This window comes from Cygnus atratus, chromosome 20 (assembly GCF_013377495.2).
Source record: "Cygnus atratus isolate AKBS03 ecotype Queensland, Australia chromosome 20, CAtr_DNAZoo_HiC_assembly, whole genome shotgun sequence".
NCBI classification, from domain to species: Eukaryota; Metazoa; Chordata; class Aves; order Anseriformes; family Anatidae; genus Cygnus; species Cygnus atratus.
Window position 1 is genome coordinate 7,327,885 of NC_066381.1, and position 18,821 is coordinate 7,346,705.

The 18,821-nt window shown below is 39.1% G+C and overlaps 1 protein-coding gene across 3 annotated transcripts; it reads left to right on the top strand.

Annotated features, from left to right (window-relative positions):
- Positions 1-583: 583 nt before the first annotated feature.
- On the top strand, positions 584-16,579 carry NSRP1 (nuclear speckle splicing regulatory protein 1). 3 transcript variants are annotated; one of them, XM_035561024.1, is made up of 7 exons: positions 584-864; positions 1,561-1,648; positions 9,177-9,233; positions 10,875-11,006; positions 11,967-12,174; positions 12,824-12,932; positions 14,890-16,579. In XM_035561024.1, the coding sequence occupies exons 1-7, from the start codon at positions 845-847 to the stop codon at positions 15,926-15,928; spliced, it is 1,653 nt and encodes a 550-aa protein (XP_035416917.1). In that variant the 5' UTR covers positions 584-844; the 3' UTR covers positions 15,929-16,579. The 3 variants fall into 3 exon arrangements, with proteins under 3 accessions (XP_035416917.1, XP_035416918.1, XP_035416919.1); XM_035561025.2 differs by lacking the exon at positions 584-864 and adding an exon at positions 921-1,333; XM_035561026.2 differs by lacking the exon at positions 584-864 and adding an exon at positions 921-1,210.
- The last annotated feature ends 2,242 nt before the right edge of the window (positions 16,580-18,821 follow it).

Below are 18,821 nucleotides of genomic sequence, written 5' to 3' on the forward strand. Positions count from 1 at the left end.
GAGGTTCTGGTATTTGACATCTTTTATTTAATAAACTGGTGCTTTATATTTTGGTCTGTTATAATGGTCTGTTGTGTGTTATTAAGAAAAATAAAAACATTAAAGGAGACAATTTTGTTGTTATATCTAGTAAATTTAAAAGCTTATTTAACCTTTTTTTTTTAAAAAATTAATTCCAATGAGAAAGAAAGAAGCCGGGAAGAGTTTATGTCTACCAAGCTACAGCATTCATAGATGATACAGAAAAAATTTTCAAGACTCACTGTCCTTAAAGTAATTTTAAGAAATAATTTTAACTAAAGGTTGTTAATCAGCATTTTTTTAAAGTTCTTCTAAATGTTACGGAAAAGCACAACAATTTTAATATAGAAAGAGAAAAAGCTCTCTTATTGGGACAAAGCCTGAGATTACAGCAAACTTGACTGTCTGCAGCAAGATTTCATCTTTGCAGTAACGTTTCTTACGGCAGAACTGCTTCTTTAATAAAATTTGATAAAATTTGGGGAAATTAAACTCCTCTTTACTCGGCCACAGGCGACGCCACCAGGGGACCGGCGAGGACAGGCCCGCTGCCCCCCCCCTCAGCCCGCCGGTGAGGGCGCCTCAGGGCGGCGCGGGCCGGCCGCCTCCCCTGCTCGGCACTTTCGCCACTCGCCAAAAAGGCCTTAAAAAAACCTCTCCAGCCGCCTCCGTCCCCTCCCGGCCCGCTCCCCGCTTCTCCACAGGAGCGGGGCCGGGTGGCGGCAGGGCGGTGAGGCGCCGGGGTGTGGGTCGGGGGCTCTGAGCCGCGAGGAATCTGCGGCCGCCGAACGGCGGCGGCGACTGTGACGGAGCGCGGCCCAAGATGGCGGCGGCCGGCAGGCAGTGAGTGTGGGCGGGCTGCGGGGGGCCGCGGGGCCCTGCCTCGGGGCCCTGCCTCGGGCCGGGGCGAGCCCCGCACAGGCCCCGGGGGGGCTCCCTCGTCCCGGCCGCGGGGCAGCTCCCGCAGCCCTGCTGTGCTGGCATGAGCCGAAGCACGGGCGGCGGGGCGCTCCGTGAGGCGATGTTTGTGGCGCCGCGCTCTGTGGAGAGCCCTTTGCTCTGTGGGGGGGCCCAGGGGAAGGCTGAGGGGAGAGGCAGGCCTGGGTTAGCGGGCGCACGCCTTTGACACGACTGCAGGGAGTGTTTCTGAGCGCAGAAACGGGCCGTGTCCGCACCAGGGCCCCTCCTGGTGCGTGAGGGGTTAAAGCTGCAGGTTGGGCAACTGGAATTCCTTACTGCTCTGCGGAGGGGAAAAACAGAACATCACATGGAGAACTCAGGGCAAGAGGGGTTTGTGGCCTGATTTAGGCAGGTAATTTTAGTCAGGAATATGGGAAAAGACATCAATAGCCATAGGAGAAGCTGGCAAGTTGTGGCGATGCTGAGTGCGCTGCTGGAAATGCTGCTCAGATCTGTACTCAAAACATTACACTGATGCTGATCTTTGTTTGTAAAGTTGTAAGGAGTAGGTTTCTGATTTGGAACCTACGTGTTGTGCTGCAAATAATGTTAAAGGTAACTTTTTATATTTTTCCCTAGATATGGGCTTATTATGCCCAAGAAAATGCAGCAGAAGAATCTCGTTTCCAGCAAACTCTCGGTGTTCGCAGATGACTCTGATGAAGAGGTCAGTTCAACAGTTTTCTTTTGAAATATGCCCCATTTTCTGCAAACAATTTGTTTACAACCATAATGCCTGCATCAGCTTATAGCAGCATTGTTAAGATGTTTATTATCGCTTTGAATTTGGGTGTGAAATATGATCTGTGTTTTCTTTAGTTCAATTTCAGTGGAAGTAATCATTAATTTCTGTCATTTCTTCCAAAAGCTCATCAAGTTTATGTTTCCAAGAGTTAACAGCATCTAGCTCATAGATTTGTTGGTTACCAAGGTGACTATGTCTACAAACAGAACAGCCAGTAGTAATCAACGGTTGTTTCTCAAATATTAACTGTATAGTTGTTAAGTGTATTGTATCCTTTAGATTATTCCACGCAGTTTCAATATAACTGGTTTATTGTTGGTACTCACTTTAAGCAAAAGCAGAGCTGTACAAACTAAAAGTTTTAAAGAAAAAAAAAGGCAAGTAATAGGAATTGTAATTATCAAAGTACACACAATCCCTGCAATAATATATCAAAAAATATACAGCTTTTCAGTGACCGCAGAGTTTATTGATAATCTGTGATGTATGGCTATATTGCAGGATGTTGATAGTATTCTTTTATATAGTTGTCTTAATTTTTTTAAGTATTACCTTAAGAATATTAGCTTTCTACGTGATCCAGTAGATGGTGCTGCCCACTATAAAAATTACACTTCTGGATGTACTGCTCTACACATGGGGCACATCCCAGAACTGGCTCGGTGTGTACGCTGGTTTGAACACTTACAGATACTCAGCTTCTTAAACAGAATTTTTGAAGACTTTAGAGCCAGTAGTTTCATAGCTTACAGGAAAAGGATAGAATTGTGGAGATGAACTCCCTACATAGATGAGAGATAAGGTTAACATTTCTTTCTCTGTTTCTGGAGATAAAGTTACAATTTGCTGGGTATTATCAAGCAGCAATTACCTGTGATGATTTAATCATAAGGTATTGTGTAATCATAATACATGAATATTAATCTTTTTTTCCCCAAAACCCAGAAAATGCTCTTTCTATTGTGTAGTTGAAAAAACAATGCTAATAAAGCATCAAGTAACCTTTGTTGGTCTCTGACTCCTAGTATCAAAACACTTTTTAATAAACTAGCAGTTGATTTTTTTTGTCATGTTTCTATGACAAGTTGAGCAATTCCCATCCAATGTGAGAGGTCAAATCCAGAGCACCGCTGCTGAAGATGTCTGAATTCCCTCTACACAGTGCATGAGAGGACTGAGGAGATTCTTAGTAATACCACTCAACCCCAAACATGAAACTGCAGCTTACAGGAAGCACAGAGGACAGGAACATGTCTGAAATCCCATCCCTTTCCTCACTTGACTGCTTTCCTCAGCACTATGGGGAGGTGTGTCCCTCCGACTGAGCTCACAGCTGGCACCAGGGCTCTAAAGAGAGGCTTTCCTTCAAACACAGCTGATGGACGTGACGGGGATCCACTGTCCTCAGTGGCAGGAGCCCTTTCCCTTTCTGTGGCAGTATGGGATTTGGTATCCTTCTCTGCACCAAGGGACTGACCCCACATTTTCCAGATCCCAAGAATTGAATTAATCTGTTGTCATTAAACATTAAATGGTGGGACTGGGAACCCTCAGTGGGTGAGGGGTGACTTGCATTTTTTTCTATTTCTGCATTTTCTCTTTTTAATATCTCAACATGAAAGTAAAATAATGCTAATAATAATACTAATAACAATAACAACGTGTGTTGATGTCAACTAACTTGTAGCTTAACAGATCAAGTATCATTCCTTTCGGAAGAGCTGACATTCACTACCAGGCTGCTCTAAGACTATTTAAAGTTGTCATGCACATCGGTATGGTACATACCTAGCAAAAAGTAATAATCTCATAACTGCCTTTATCAAAAAGGATCATTTTTTAAAAAGCAAAATTACTTTATTAGTTCAATAATAATTCCAGAGCTTTTCAAGATAAGGAGCAGCATTTGGGAGGGGTTTCATTTCCTGTCTGCTGCCTTATCAGTCAGAACTACATCTCAAATGTCTGGAGATTATGTATTTTTAACTGAACTCTAATAAAGTTTGTGCTGGGAAATCTGCACCCCTGACTTGGTCTGTGATTATATATTAGATACCAAACTTTTGGTCCTTTTTTTTTTTTTTTTTAAATGCTACTATGCATATTTCATTAAGATTTTGTCTGTACCCTTGCTGAAGGAATTCAAAATGTGATCATTTTTACTGTGACTAAGTACATTAATGGATGTTAGTCGCTGATGAAGATGTTCTTTAGGTTAGTTCACAACAAGCAGAACATCTTGGATAGAAATTTTCTTAGAATAAATTTTCCCAGTGTTGAGTGGCATAAAGTAAATCAGGTGGTTACAGTTATTTCTAGTCAACATAGTCTTGAATTACTTGCCTTCAAAATGAGGAATTGTTACTGTTTTTAAAAACTGGGGGGAAGGTTGTTATCCCTAGGAAAGCCTGTTGTAGAAAACAGATGTTACATCAGCAAACTATGGGACGTCAGAAATAAACTTCCATTCTGGCGTACTGTTACTTGTTGTATATCCATTTTCTCCCAAAATATTATCCCTTTATTCATGCATTGTGATTTCAGAGGTGGCTTGTCAGTATTCCTAGTGGACTGTTCTGTTTTGTATTTGGAATTTAGTTGCAAGTATCTCTCTGTAAATTGAGACTCATTTTGCAGCATGTAAAATTTCTGTGTTAGTGTATCAGAATTATCCAGCATACATTTTCATGTCTTACCAAGCAACTTTTCAAAGCTGATTTTTTTCTTCGGGATGTCAAGTGTAGGTAAAATATAACCTGTGCGTAGACCACAATAGGTGCTAAATTCACGAGGGAGATCATGGAGTCAGTGTGGATAGTTCTGCCAGTGTATCAGCCCGGTAAGGTCTTTTTTTGTTTGTTTTTGTTTTTTTAAGTGACCATCCAAAAGAAAAGTAAAAGGAGTATTTTAAGCAAGCACAAAGAAAGTGGTTTTTTTTTGCTTGAAAATGAGCAGAAAACTGTGTCACATGTAGACTCAAATTTTTATTTTTGCTTTAAGTTCCTTTCAAAAAGGACACCGTGACTGATAAAAAGAGCGGAGAAGTAATGATAACGACTGGAGTTTATGCAACAGTTTGCACGCAGAATAAGACTAAATAGACTGAGGGGCTCTTAGATCACTGACAGAAAGGAAGGGGAGAGGAATAACTCCCCAGGAAACATGTAAAATCAAATATGATTCAGAGAAAGTAAAGTGATTTTGCTGTTTCTCATAACATGAGCAGTAGGGGATCTTAAGGAATGACCAAGTAGCTGGTTTCATCTAAACACGAGGAAGTTGTTTTTCTCCACACAATGTCTAATTAAGTCATGGAACTCACTGCCACAGGATATTGTGGCATGGCCAAAGCTATAAATGGGTTCAGGAATGGATTCGTCAAATCAGGGGATGCTGCTGGTGTCAAACAATGGTCCAGGTGCATCCTCCACTTCAGGAAGTCCCCAGACTTCTAGTTGCTGGAAGCTGGGAGGGTATGTCAAGGAAAGCTAATTCTGTACGGGAGTTGTTTTACGCGTTCTTTCTCTTCTCCTTGTACCAGTCACCACGGCTTGTACAGTGTGTGAGCTGAGGTGAATCTGTTGTGAGTTCTTTTTTTTTTCATAGAGGCCTGAGTCTCTTGTACACGTAGTGATTGTGTCCCTGTGCAGGATCTAGTTAGGTCATATAGGTCTCTATGAGAGCAAGACCTAATGATGGCCTCTCTGGTGAGACCGGAGCTCTCTAACTGCAGGACCAAGACCCCATTAATGCCCTGATGCGGGGAAAGACAAGAAGGTCCCAACCCTCCTCCATTCCCTTTGGTTGGCCTGGGGCCTGAGGGCTGCCTCGCCAAGGTGAGAGGGGAGGAAGCGAAGAGCTGCAGATGAGACCCGAGATGTGGGAAGACGGGGATGTTGTGGCAGGAAGGTAGAGAAAACATGTGGAATCCCACTTTATAGGTGTTGGGTTTCTGAAGTTTGAATTGTGCTTTTTGTATAAAGCTGTAAATAGTTTGCAGTGCTCTGTTAGAATTGGAACGCGCCTGAGATGAGCTAAAAACATTGGTCAGTAGTTTCAATGTCTAACAGTAAAAATTCTTAATTTGCACGGGTTCTATGTGACTTCAAAGGATAGGGTTAAACCATCTTTTCCTTCTAGAAAATATTAAACTACAAGCTTTGTGCTTCTGAAGAATAGCTTGACTTCAGGGAAAGAGAAAGTATGAGACAGATTGCTGAGCTTCTGGGGCCTTTAATAAATGGGCAGTTGATAAGTAAAAACAATACAAAAGAACAGGAAGTTCTCATCTATCAGAGCTCATAGCACAACAGGAAATTGTCAACCATAAACCATTAGGGAAGGTGTTTGTTTTCTATAAACTTGCCGCCGTTCTAGGCAAACATATCACAGGTGGACTTCTTTACAATTACATGTACAATAATGAGGATTATATATTACTTTTGTGTTTGTGTAATCTTTGTAGATCAACACATTCATTTCATGTAGGCAGACAAGGAAAACATTCTGAGCAGCGTCTGAAATATTCCAGTGGAATAAAGCTCACTCTGTAAATAGGGCCGCAGGGTCTGTTCTGTCTGTTAGTGAGCCTTTGCTTTCTGCCATAATGCGGAGGAGACTCCTCGGTGTTCAGGCACCTTTCAGGAAAGCCAGTGTAAGTGTGTCTGACGGAGGAATCCTTCAGTGGTGACTCTTAATATGTCAAGCAGAGGGACATCATCTTCCCCGAGAGCCAGGAGGAAATCTGGAAATCCAGGTCTTACATTAAATGTTTGTATGTGTTCCACTGCCGAGTTAAAATAGTCATCTATGTGAAGAAGATCACACTGTTCGTATATAGCATTTTTAGAAGAAAGCACGACATAAAAATTATGTACAATACTGTAAATATTTCTCAACAAGTTCTGCAGTCCTGAAAGCTAGAGGGAAATACTGATGGCTGAAGACAGGATTCTCGTAGGGTGTTACAACCTAATAATCCACTATCCAGAATTCAGCGGATGCTGTCAGGTGGTACCGTACGTACATCTCCCAGTACTGACAGCGTTGCCTTAGCACCCTTTTTTCCTCTTGCTGAGCTTGGAATTGCTTGGTACTGCTCTGACAAAGCACCTTTCTGGATAGTTTGTTAGACGTGGCTACACAGAAGCTTGCAAGTCTTGCAATTATTTGTGGTTTGCCTAGCAGAAAAAAGCCGTGTAGAGGTGATCCCTCTGTGTACCCGTTAGTTAGTCCCCCCGCTAACAATGCTAACTATGCTACGTAGGTGGCAGAGGTCCAAAAACACTCTCTTCCTGGGTTTTTTGTGAAATTTGGCATCTGAGTAAAGGACAGACAGCTGAGAATTTGTGATTCTAATTTTTCTCTGCCTGAAGAAAGAATAGTTGAGGGACTGCTCAGCACAGGGGTAGCTGTGGATCACAGAGTGTTGCCCCCTTGACAAATCAGGCAGGTAGGGTGTTTGAGGGGATGATAATGGGAATAAAGAGACAGAGGGCACCAAGTCACATAAAATGAAAGTCCATTAATTCTGCTGCTTATGGCACAACTTGTTCTGTTTCTGAAATTAACCAGTGACAAAGATTTCAACTGTTTACAGTCTGTCATGTAGAAAATTGTGGAAAAGCACTTAGGTGTCTTTCCTTGTTGACCCATCTGTTGAAACTTCAATAGCATAAGAAAAGGAGGTCATGACACATTGGTACTTGTAAGCATCAGGTGAAATTCAGAGCCCTCTTGTTCAGGGAATCTGTTTGATTTTGCGTTGTGCTAGTTTTGTTTGATTTCAGAAGATCCTAGTTGCTGTTTCAGGCTCCCTGCTAGTTGGTTTTCTGCTTAATTTTATTAGAGCTGATTACACAATCTCTTCTCTTTTTAGAAAGAGAGAGCGTGTACTCCGAGGTGGTGGGGCACTGGAACAGGCTGCCCGGAGAAGCTGTGGATGCCCCAGCCCTGGGGCAGGTTGGATGGGGCTTTGGGCAACCTGGTGTAGTGGGAGGTGGCAGGGGCTTGGGACTGGGTGGGCTTTAAGGTCTCTTTCGCCCCAAACTGTTCCGTGTTTCCGTGAATCTATGTACTAGTCAAAGCCGCAAAGCTTGGGAAGCTGCCAAAACGCAAGAGGATTTTTTCCTTCCTATTTCTGCTTTTTAAGATGAAGCGATATCTAATTACATAAACAAGGATAGGAGTCCTGACATTTATAGTGCGTCTGTTTAATAAACAGTATTATCTCTTGGTTCAGAAAAGATAGAAATGCAGTCTAGTTCAACACTAATTAAAAGACAAAACTAAATAAAACTCAGTCGTGTTTTTTGTTTGTTCGTTTGTGTTACTTGTTTTTAGAAAGTATGAAGATTAGGAAATGTTTTCAGTAGTGGATACGCTTTTTTCTTGGGGAAGATTAGTATTGCTGCTTTCTAGCTTACTTATCTTGGAATATTAACCATTAATGCCTGAAGTACATGCTGTGCAAATCAGCAACATTCTTGTTTTTAAAAATACAGAACGAACGATACCGATCAAACCTGAAATATTGCCAAATCTTTTTGGATATTTCTATGAATGCAGTTCTCCCATGGGGTTGTCAGTAAGAATGGCTGCTCGGCCATGTCACTTCTCTGTTGAAATTTACACATGGGAAGCAATACGTATATTCTGAACAGCACCTATTTCACAGAGTATTAGAAATATAATTCAAAAATCATTGAGAATGTTTATCCTTCTGTATTCTTAAGTACACAGTTTGCAAGAACATTCAGATGGTTTTGATACATAAATTGATAGGAGGATATCATTCCAATTTCTGATGATTTGGGGTGGTCTGTGTTTTCCTTTTATTTATTTTTTCTTTTCCTAGCAACAACTGAAAGAAGTTTAGTGGTTGTAAGAGTGCACAGGTGTATCACAGGCATTATCTCTTAGAAATAGGTTTCGGTTTTCACCTTAGATACCCTTTGCTAGGTGTTTTGACTGCTGATGTGCTAGCTTCGTGTACCAACAGACTGACTCTTGCTGCAGTGGAGGGATATGGCTTTTCTACGAGTTTTTTGGCAGCAGTTGGAAAAAGGCATTGGGACAAAACAATTTCCACAGACCTCCTCATGTCTCTGAGCGTTTCTTGAGCAGAGACTGCTTGGTTTGTGAAATAGCAGGAAATTGTAGCTTTTGAGGTACACTGTCTGTAAAATTGTGTTCTTAAACTCATCGCCGTTTTTATAAAAGACATACATATGTTGAGGTAGGGCAGTATTCTGCTCACAGAAAAGGCTGATTCGTTGTATGCTTATGAATGAACTTTTGGTTTTTCTTGCTTATGGAAAAATGCTGTTGAAATGAGAGACTGCCTAATGCAAGGAGGCTGTTTAGGTAACTGTTCATTAGAATGGCAGAAAAATAATATGAGCTGTGTCAATGTAATTAATTTCATTTCTGCAATGTTTTTTTCTTACAGCCATCTGTTGGTGAAAGTCTTCAGAAAGAAGCGTTGAAAAAACAAGTGATGAAACAGGTAAGGTGCAGTGGAGACTCCATATTTGGAAATGACTGCATTTACTATCCACAGGGATATGGGAGTTTTAATGTGTATTTGGTTGTTTGTCTTCAGGCAAGCAGCCAGTTCAGCACAGCTGCAGTTACACACGTTTTATTTGCTGGCAAAGGTGCCAGAAATTCCAGATAAGAATAAGAAATTCTTGCTCCTGTCCTTTTACTCTTGCACCTTTGTGTTGGAATAGTGGCTAATGAACCTGTGCTGCTACTGAGACCTGTGAAATAAGCAGCCTGACAGTGCAGACCTAAAAGCAGGGCTGTGGACAGAGGAGTAAATGGGACACAGGGAAGACAAAAAAACCTCGATGGAGTGAGTGAAGCTGAGGAGCTTTCTAATCTGGCTTTGCCAGTGACATCAGTGTATATGGATGTGCATTTTTATCTGGTTTCTGCTGTATTGATAAAATGTATTCCCTTCATAAACTTCCTCCATAAACTGTTTGCCAGTGTGTTCGTTTTTTTTCAGTTCTTTATGTGATAATGTATCCCAAAATGCATTGCCGTGTGTCCTGCTGATTCTGCACATCCTGCAGGCAGTGTGCTTCCCAATTTTTCTGAAGTATACTTGAAAAGACAAAGGAAGTGAGAAAGTCCTTTACTAGCTTTTGGCCTCCTGTCTTGACTGAATGAAAATATAACTCAAATTATATGGTTTGTATTTAAGTGTGATCAAAATCATGGAATCAAATAGAATGTGATTCTATTTTTTACTGCAGTTACAGAATGAAATTTACTATTCCTAATTCTAGGCTTCCACACAGATGTCTTTCAAAGATAAGACTTGTTGTAATCAAGATGGTCTTTTTGTTACTCTGGTCAACAGATTAAGGATGTTATAAAATGCGTGGGTTTTTTTAAACTTTACCAGTAGGCAAATGCTCATGATTATTTTCCAGAAGCATTATAATTGGATTCTAAAGTATTCTAAATATGGAAAGATAAAATTGTAACCAATTACATTTCCCATTTTATTAAATAATTGCAGAAACATAATTGTGTATTTTCAGAGTTAGAGTTACCCTTTTAAAAATTCCTCATGGTTCTATAATTTTGTACATTTCTCTTCGCAGCATAAAATTTCTTTAAACATGAAATTCTCAAAGCATTTCCTCTAGCAAAGATTTTCTTTCACTTTTGTGGGCACAATTGGTTTTTTTTGGGGTTCTTCTTGCTATAACCAGAGTAGCTGTAGAACTGCCTAATGAAAGGTCTATGACTGAGGTTTAACACAAAACTGGTCATAACTTAACACAGTAAAAATTTAAGTTCAATCAATACAAATCGAAGCTTGTATTGTGGCATAAAATGCATTGATGTTTTTAGTTTCTCAAACTGTTTTTGTTTGTAGAATGTAATGTTACAAAGTATTGTTGTTGTGTTTTTTTTTTAAATATTTAAACATATGCCAACAGTGGGCCTGTGACTGTTATTGAAGAGTAAGTTATACAGAAAAAACATGAGTTTTACTTTTAAAAAAAGCTCCAGACCTATTGAAGACATAGTAAGAAGGAAAAAGATATTTATGCGCCATTCATTTAACATATTTGTGCTTCATTCCTTTATCTTTTCTTCCCCACACTTCTGTTTTGTTTTGGTTTAGACTAAATTGGAAATTCAGAAGGCTTTGTCGGAAGATGCTACAGTGTATGAGTATGACAGTATTTATGATGAAATGCAGCAGAAGAAGAAAGAAAATAATGCCAGAATTTTATCAGGAAACGATGAGAAAAAGGTCGATACTTGAAAATGTATGCTGTCTGTCTTCTCTCTGTATGCTTGGAATAACTGCAATCGCTTAACTTCTAAGCTTTGCCAAATGTGTTCTCTAATGGGGCATGCAAGTTTGTGCTCAAATTCTGTTACCTAAGGTAGTAATTTGCAAAAATTTTGGTAGAACTACAGGTTCATCAGATACTTCAGAGTCCTGATCCAGTGGTACTCAGGAGTGCAGCAGACTGCAAGTTTCCCACCCAACTTAGGATGTCTAGCATATCTTTCTCTATTTGTTAAGAGACTTTTATAGTGGGATAATGGGGTTAGAGGCAATGGGCCCTGCAGCAATATGAGTTCTGATAATAAAGGACAATGAACATAAATTGTCCCTTCTCACTCACTGGTGTGCTCACAGGAAACCTGTCAGAAGAGTAAAGTAATTACCTTTCGTTGGTGAAATGTGAGCCAGTTTTCACAGCCCAATGCCTGATTTCAAAACATTGCAGGATTATCCTGACAAGTGATATTTTTGTTTTTACTTATTCCATTTCATTTGAACGCGCTTGTCAGGTTATGTGGATATAAAAGAAAGCTTTCTTCTCCCTTACATCAATAGAAAGGCAAGACTTTACAAGACAGAAGACAGGGTTGAGAAGTAAAAAAAAAAAAAAAAAGATTTAGTTTCACTCAGAGAAAAAGTCATCCTAGTCAAACTTGGCCTGAATGTTTTCATTGAATACAGCAACCTGTGTTGTTATTGGGAAGCATGCCACAATAGTGACCTAAAAGGGGATGATAGTTTAAAATTGCTGTTGGTGTGAGAATGTGTTAAATTAGCTTGTCATTTTTTTTTCTATTACTTGTATTCTATTTTTCTATTATTTCTATTCTGTCAACATTTCTAGCAGTCCCAATTTGTGTTTTCTTAGCCACCTTAATTATCTCTCATCATTAAACTTTTTTTTCCCTCCTATTTTAGCCTAGATACATCCACAATATCCTCAAAGCAGCTGAGATTAGAAAGAAGGAACAAGAAAAAAGAATGGAAAGAAAAATTCAGAAAGAGCGTGAAATGGAAGGAGGAGAGTTTGATCACAAAGAGGCTTTTGTGACTTCGGCCTATAAGAAGAAGCTGCAAGAGAGGGCTGAGGAGGAGGAAAGAGAAAGAAGACAGGCAGCTCTGGAGGGTGAGATTAACACTGAACCAGCATAATACCTCTTAAAAAGAAGTACGGCCTTGTACATGATGTACAGCATTGTGTCATCTGGGCTTTCTGTAAGGCTTGATATAGTTTAAATATCAAAAAGGAGCAGATAACAGACACTGAATCAGATCCCGCTTTCCATCTGTTATTTTCCCTTGTACAGGTTACTGAAGGAACAGAGGAAGCTCCTCCATTTGTGTGTCAGTACTATTTTGGGCTTTAATTTTTGAGGAAGTGTCAGTTACTGAAGGAAGACTTCTAAGCCTGGAGTACAATTATGCTTGGGCTCCCTAACCAGATATTCTGTAGTGTCACAGAAATAGGCATAAAAATTGGAACTATAAATAGATGTTAGAATTACAAACAAGGTATATTGGACAGACATGTAATCTCCTGCATTTTTAGCATCTTGAATAAGGTAGTTCTGGTCTAGTGGACCTCTGTCTGTTTCAGCCTTCTTCTTAAAGCATGGCCTGCTATGAGGTTGGATTGGCTTGCTCAGAGGTTTTTGCACTCCAGGCTTGAAAACCTCCAGGGTGGAGATTGGACTCTTGGTGTCTTTACCAATTGTGAATTGTGTCTGATGAGTATTTATGACACACTAAATCCAACCTTGCTTTTGTTTCCTTAGCATACTTGGATGTGACCAAACAGAAGGATCTCAGTGGATTTTACAGACATCTTTTAAACCAGAGGGTAGGGGAAGAAGAGATGCCGAAATGCAGCTTCCGTGAAGCCAGGTACGATGCAATTCCAGAAAGCTTTCACATATAAAACAGCTGCTGGTTGATTGTGGTTCCAGATTTAATGGAATGCCACAAGAAATAGGGAATAGTATATCACACAGGTAGGGGTAACCGGATTACTTCAGAATCACAGAATACTTTATACATACCTCTAGTTAACAAAATTATTTGGAAAATGTCCAGTTATCATCAATGGTATAGACTATAAGACGGCAACAAGGAGGACAGGGATATGGTTAAAAAGTGTCAGAGAACAGTCATACTTGTAACAGTACTTTATATTATTCTACCTCTATTTACTTTGGTTTGCATAGTATTTTGCAATCTGCATTAAGTTAAATATTTTGAACCACGAAGGAGGCAAAAAGTAAAATAAAATAATGGGCATATAGAGGTAAGTCACAGGAAATGTTGATACCAATTTCTTGAAAAAAAATGTCGAACTCTAACATCGTACTTATTGTACTAGAGTATGTGTTTGGTATAAAGATATGCCACCTATTGGAATTAATAGGAAAAGGTAGTGTAAAAGAAATAGGAAGTAAGGAATACAACTGGAAGAAAAGCAGAACAGCTTCCTGAATTTAAGCAAAAAATGTGAAATTTGCGGCCACAGTTTCATCATTTGAGACTTAAAGTATTAGTATACCTACATGTTTGGAAAAACATCCTGTCCCTGGCTTCCACCAGAGAGAAAGACCTGCATGATTTCAGTGGCTTACAAAGATTGCTACTGAGGTGTTTAAATGAATTTTGCTTTTTATGGTTTCTTTTTTATTGATGAAATCTTTGTTATTCTCTTGAATCTGTGTAAAACAGTAGCAATAGTGTTTGTAGTGTAAGTAAGCAGCCCACATAGTTTTCTATTTGCTTTAATAGGTCTTTCAAAGCCTCCTCAGTAAAATGTGGTTTTCTACTGTGTAGAGATCATCTGAAATGGTGGTTTCTTAATCTTGCATATTAAGGAAGTGTTTCTTTTGCGAGTTGTATATAAAGTTAATTTGTGGGAAGGCAAATAGTACTTTAGATGGTGCTCCCAGAAAACCTTTCAAGTGAGCTCCAGCTTATATTTTAATATTTCTTAGGGTGGTACTGTAGAATATAGAGAGAACACAACTTGACTTTCAGATCTCAGAATTTGCATTACATTCATTTTAGTTAATTGGGTTAATAAAGTAGATTATTGGATTTTCCAACTTATTTTTTTAGTCATTGTTGAAAGACTTTAAAGCATGCATCAAACACTCAATCTAACTGGATGGTGTGCTGATTCATAAGAATTTACCGCAGCCTGTAACTGCAGCTGTATGATTAGGAAGAGGAGACATATGGCTTGTGTGTGATTAAACATGCATTTCCATCAGTCAGAAAAGAATGACGAAGCATAACTTCTTCTGCCCAGTTCCCAAATTTGTCCTTCATGGATCGTCTTTTTTGTTTAAGAATCTATGAGCTGTTAAAAAGTTTTATTTAGTCACAAGAATGAGAACTTCAGAAATACTGGAGTAAAAATCTACTACTTCTAATGGAAGCTATGCTCCTACTTCTATGAACAAAAACATACAACGTGCTTCTTCTTTGGACAATTACTGGATATGAATAGAAGAATGAACACATAGGAAAAAACATGTAGCTTGCCAGAAAGCTTACACAAGAACACAAATCTCTGTTCTGTTCTTTAGAAGGAGACTGCAGATACTTAACCATACTCATTCTTTTAGATAAATTCATCAGCTTTCATTCACCAGTGAACCATATGCAGATTTTTAATAGAAATCATTTATGCTGGATTCCTGGAACCTGAGCTACAGATAGATTTGCTTTCTTAGACTTCTCAGCAGCATCTTTTGTTTACAGTCTTGCTTAAGACCTGACCAGAAGTCAGTGTGTAGAAAAGTCTGAGATTTCAGGCCGTGTAATGTTTTTTTTCTTTTTTAACATAAAAATGTAGGATAAAGGAAGAAAAACCTAACACTAGTTATGATGAATCCGACCAAAGGAACAAAGGCCCACACGAAAGGCAAAGACTCAAGCCCCCTGCTAAGGAAGAGGATAATCCAGATGCCGATACCGACATAGGAAGTGATAGTAACGATGATGATAAGAGAAACAAGAATAGTAAAGTAAATTTGAAAAAGAAGAAAAGGAGAGACAGCTTTGTGAGCAGTGAAGAGGAGGCTAAACATCACAAGCACCAGAGACTTTCCAGGTCACCAAGTTCATCCAGTGTGGAGGAAGAGCTGCGCACAAAAGCCCAGACAAATCATCAGACAAAGAGGGGAGAGAGCAGATCAGACAGAAGGGGAAATGATGAACAATACAGGGAAAAAGATTACGAGAGAAGTAGGACCCATGACAAGGATCACCACAGGGAAAAGGAAGAGCGACATAGACATGGGGATCATGCTACTAAAGATAATTACAGAAGGAGAGAAGAACAAGATGATAAACAAAGGGGGAAGGAAAGAAAAGAGAGGGAGGGACATGGAAGAGAATGGAGGAAGGCAAAAGAGAGAGAGGAGAAGTGTTCAGAAAAGGAACGAGAAAAAGAAAGAATAAGAAGTGGTAAAGATAGGTCCAGTGATAGAGAGAAGGAGAGAGGAGAGAAATGCAGAGAAAAGGAAGATCGTGTAAAGGATAGGAGAGAAAAATATGGTAGTGATGAAAAACACAGAGACGGGAGGGAAAACAGTCCCGCATCTTTAGAAAAAGATGGAGAGACTGATTTGGAAATGGAGAGGAAGGGAAAAGAGAGAGAGGTGGATGAGAAGAGAAGCTCCAGCTCTAGAAATTTGTCTGAGCAGAAACGTAAAGCTGGAGAAGAAGGAGAGAAAGAGGAGAAAGAACAAACACACAAAGCGTCTGAGAGCATGAGCAAATTTGCCAAACGGAGCAATGAAGAGACAGTCATGTCAGCAAGGGACCGCTATTTGGCAAGGCAAATGGCACGTGTCAGTGCCAAACCTTACATTGAGAAAGAAGAAGATTAACGCCGCTGTGGTGGACAAAAACACTTGGTCTCTCAGCCAAGAGGAAAATCCAGTGCTGCATGGACTCTTGTACAGAAGTAAAAGTGTACCTTAGCTATTTATTCTTGGCTTTCATTTAAAAAAAATCTGTGCTCTATAACAGAAGAACATCTTTTGAAATGGATTAATGGATCAGTTGATACACACCCTTAGTCAGTTGATACAGTCAAAGTATTAAATTTGTCGGAATCAATCCACCCTTGCCTGCAGTATCCTATCCCTGTTGTGTTTTATTTTTCATCTGAAGATTCTGGGAAGTTCTAGGAATGTTAAACAGCCTAAAGTGAAAATTCCTGCCCCAGGCAGCCCCTACTCCTCTCACCAGCTGAAGCAGAATGAGCTCTTTAAACTCATAATGCTTTAAGGCTCTCAGGCCTTACCAAGAGTTATCAGTCCCCAGAGATGCTCCCAAAAATAAGAAACATACGTGTAAAAGAGGAAGAAATGCCAGCAAAACAGCCCGAACAACAATCCAGGAGATGTCTGTATGTAGTATGATGTTCGGGAAGTTAAATGCATATTGACATATGGATTTTGTATATATGTGTGGGCTTTGGTTTTAGGGACCTGATGTACAGAAATACTTAAATAAAGTGTAAGATAAGTACTACATGTAATGTGTGGGTCTTTTTGAATGCTTGAGTTATTTTACTGGAAATAGCTTCATCTTTTTTTGTATGTGAAATAAGATAAATGCATCCTTTTTCATGTATTGCAGTCATATTTGCTTGTTCTGTTGGAGGTACTACTTTAGATTTGTCAGTCTGTCTGTTCAGGGGTTCATAAGCAAGAAATAAAGTTCTCTCCAAACTATAACTTGGTAAGTAGGGTATCTGGCAATGGTCATAGATTTTAGAATACGTTTTCAACAGTTTTCACAGTGGTTTCTTTCACTTATTTTTCCAGTAAATCTATCACTTTTGTCTCATAATAACATGAACTAAAAATAAGTTTTTATAAGTGCCACAAAGATGATTTTGAACACTTAGATAATCAAAGTCATTTTAAAGTAGTCCTAGTTTCAGAACAAAACCTATGACAATCAAATGTTTGTATGGGAAATAATAACCCTTGTTCCTGGCCAAGATTTTAAAATGTTGGACTGATATCTTTTTCTTTCCAGATTCTTTAAATTACTTATTTTCAAAAAAAACAACTTTTGATTTTCTAATTCTTTTACTTCTAAAAACTTCTGTGGTGCTTTCTCAAATATGACTTTCATAGCCCAGGTCTTGTGAGCTGATCATTTGCTGCTAAGACTGGGGAAACTGAAATGTGTCATTTTAAGAAACTCATCAGGAAGGGCACACTATATGATTCACTTAACTGCAGTAGTTTGTAGTAGGAAGAACAGCTGAGTCATTTGTGTTTTTGTGTCCCAGTTTTAGTAAATGCTGCCAAAACCTTTGGGCTCCTTTTTGACATGTTATAAAATAACGTATCTCAGAGTAGAACCAATTGGAGTTTTGTTTGATCTGTATTTTCCCTTTTCCTTATGATATGCTTATGTTTTCTTTGGTGGGGAAATATGTTAGGCTTATAAATAGGAAACACAGAAATATTTGTGTTTGACTAATCCTCTTTACAATTTTTTATTTAACTTTTCCCAGATGAAGCTCAAAAAAAATTTTTTTTGTTTTTACCTTGTCTTCTTACTTAAATCAATTGAGTAGCTAAGCATTTATTCCAAGTGTGGATCAGTTTGGTTTTGATGTTCTGTCTAAACAAATGTCATGCACATTGTTTTTTTCTGTTGGAATAGAATGAAAGTGGAGTATTTAGCAGTGGAAAAGGTTCAGACAGCAAACAAAATACTCCTGCTTTTTGTCAAAGAGGCCTTATTGGTGTAGTAAGCTGGACTGCTTTTTCTTGGAATTGTTTTATCTTTGCTTTAAAAAACTGGGATCTGTTGTAGGCCAGCTTGAAACTCCCCATAAGAGAGAGGCACAAGAGATATCTACAGTTGGATTATGAATGTTAAATTTATTACAATAACAGTTTACAGTACAAGGCACATACTGATGACTTACAGTCAGCTTGCAACACTTGTAACTAAACAGCCGCATGAATTAATACAGATGCATCCATGTACAAGGCGGAGGGAATGCCTAGTTCTGTGCAGCTAAAACTCCAGCCTAATTCTCTGCTTGAAAGGCAAACGCGTTCCTAATTTACCAGTTTCAGTAACTCCTTTTTCACTGTTCAGTATAGAGGGTGGGATATACTGGTGTGGTTGATAAGCAGAAGGTGAGTTGAAGAATTTGTTTGCCTCAAACAATCTGAATTGCAGTGCAGCCCATTTAGTATCAAAATAACTATGTTTTGGACAAAAAGAATGTTTTATGTATGGCTACTTGTTGGGCTACCTGATAAATATTGGTTACTGCAAATGGTTTCAGGTGGATATGTAAAAGGAAGAAAAATCAATGATAAATATAAATGAAATCAAAATTGAGGGAAACTGAAGTACCTTGCAAAATCATTTTTTTTTAGAATGGAAACATACATGTTTTTTATCTTTGTATTATTCAGGAAAAGAAAGGCCTTTTAAATCTACTTCTTGAGGGTTTCCTTACCCCCCGTTGGTTTATCCAGGTGAAAAGAGAATAAAAATGTAACATCACTAGTGATCTTCTGGACTGCCTACTTCTGAAAATATTTTTTCCTGTGACTTTACACGTCTGCTTTGCTTTTTGTATCTCTCTTCAAATATTTTTAAAAGCTTTCATCTCTCACGGTACAGCTGTAGTCACAGTGCATTATTCTGATTTTTTCAACTGAGAAATTCAAGCTGAGAGAACTCGCCCAGTTTTACACTGTGACTGTAACAGGAATCTATATTAAGATCGGGGCT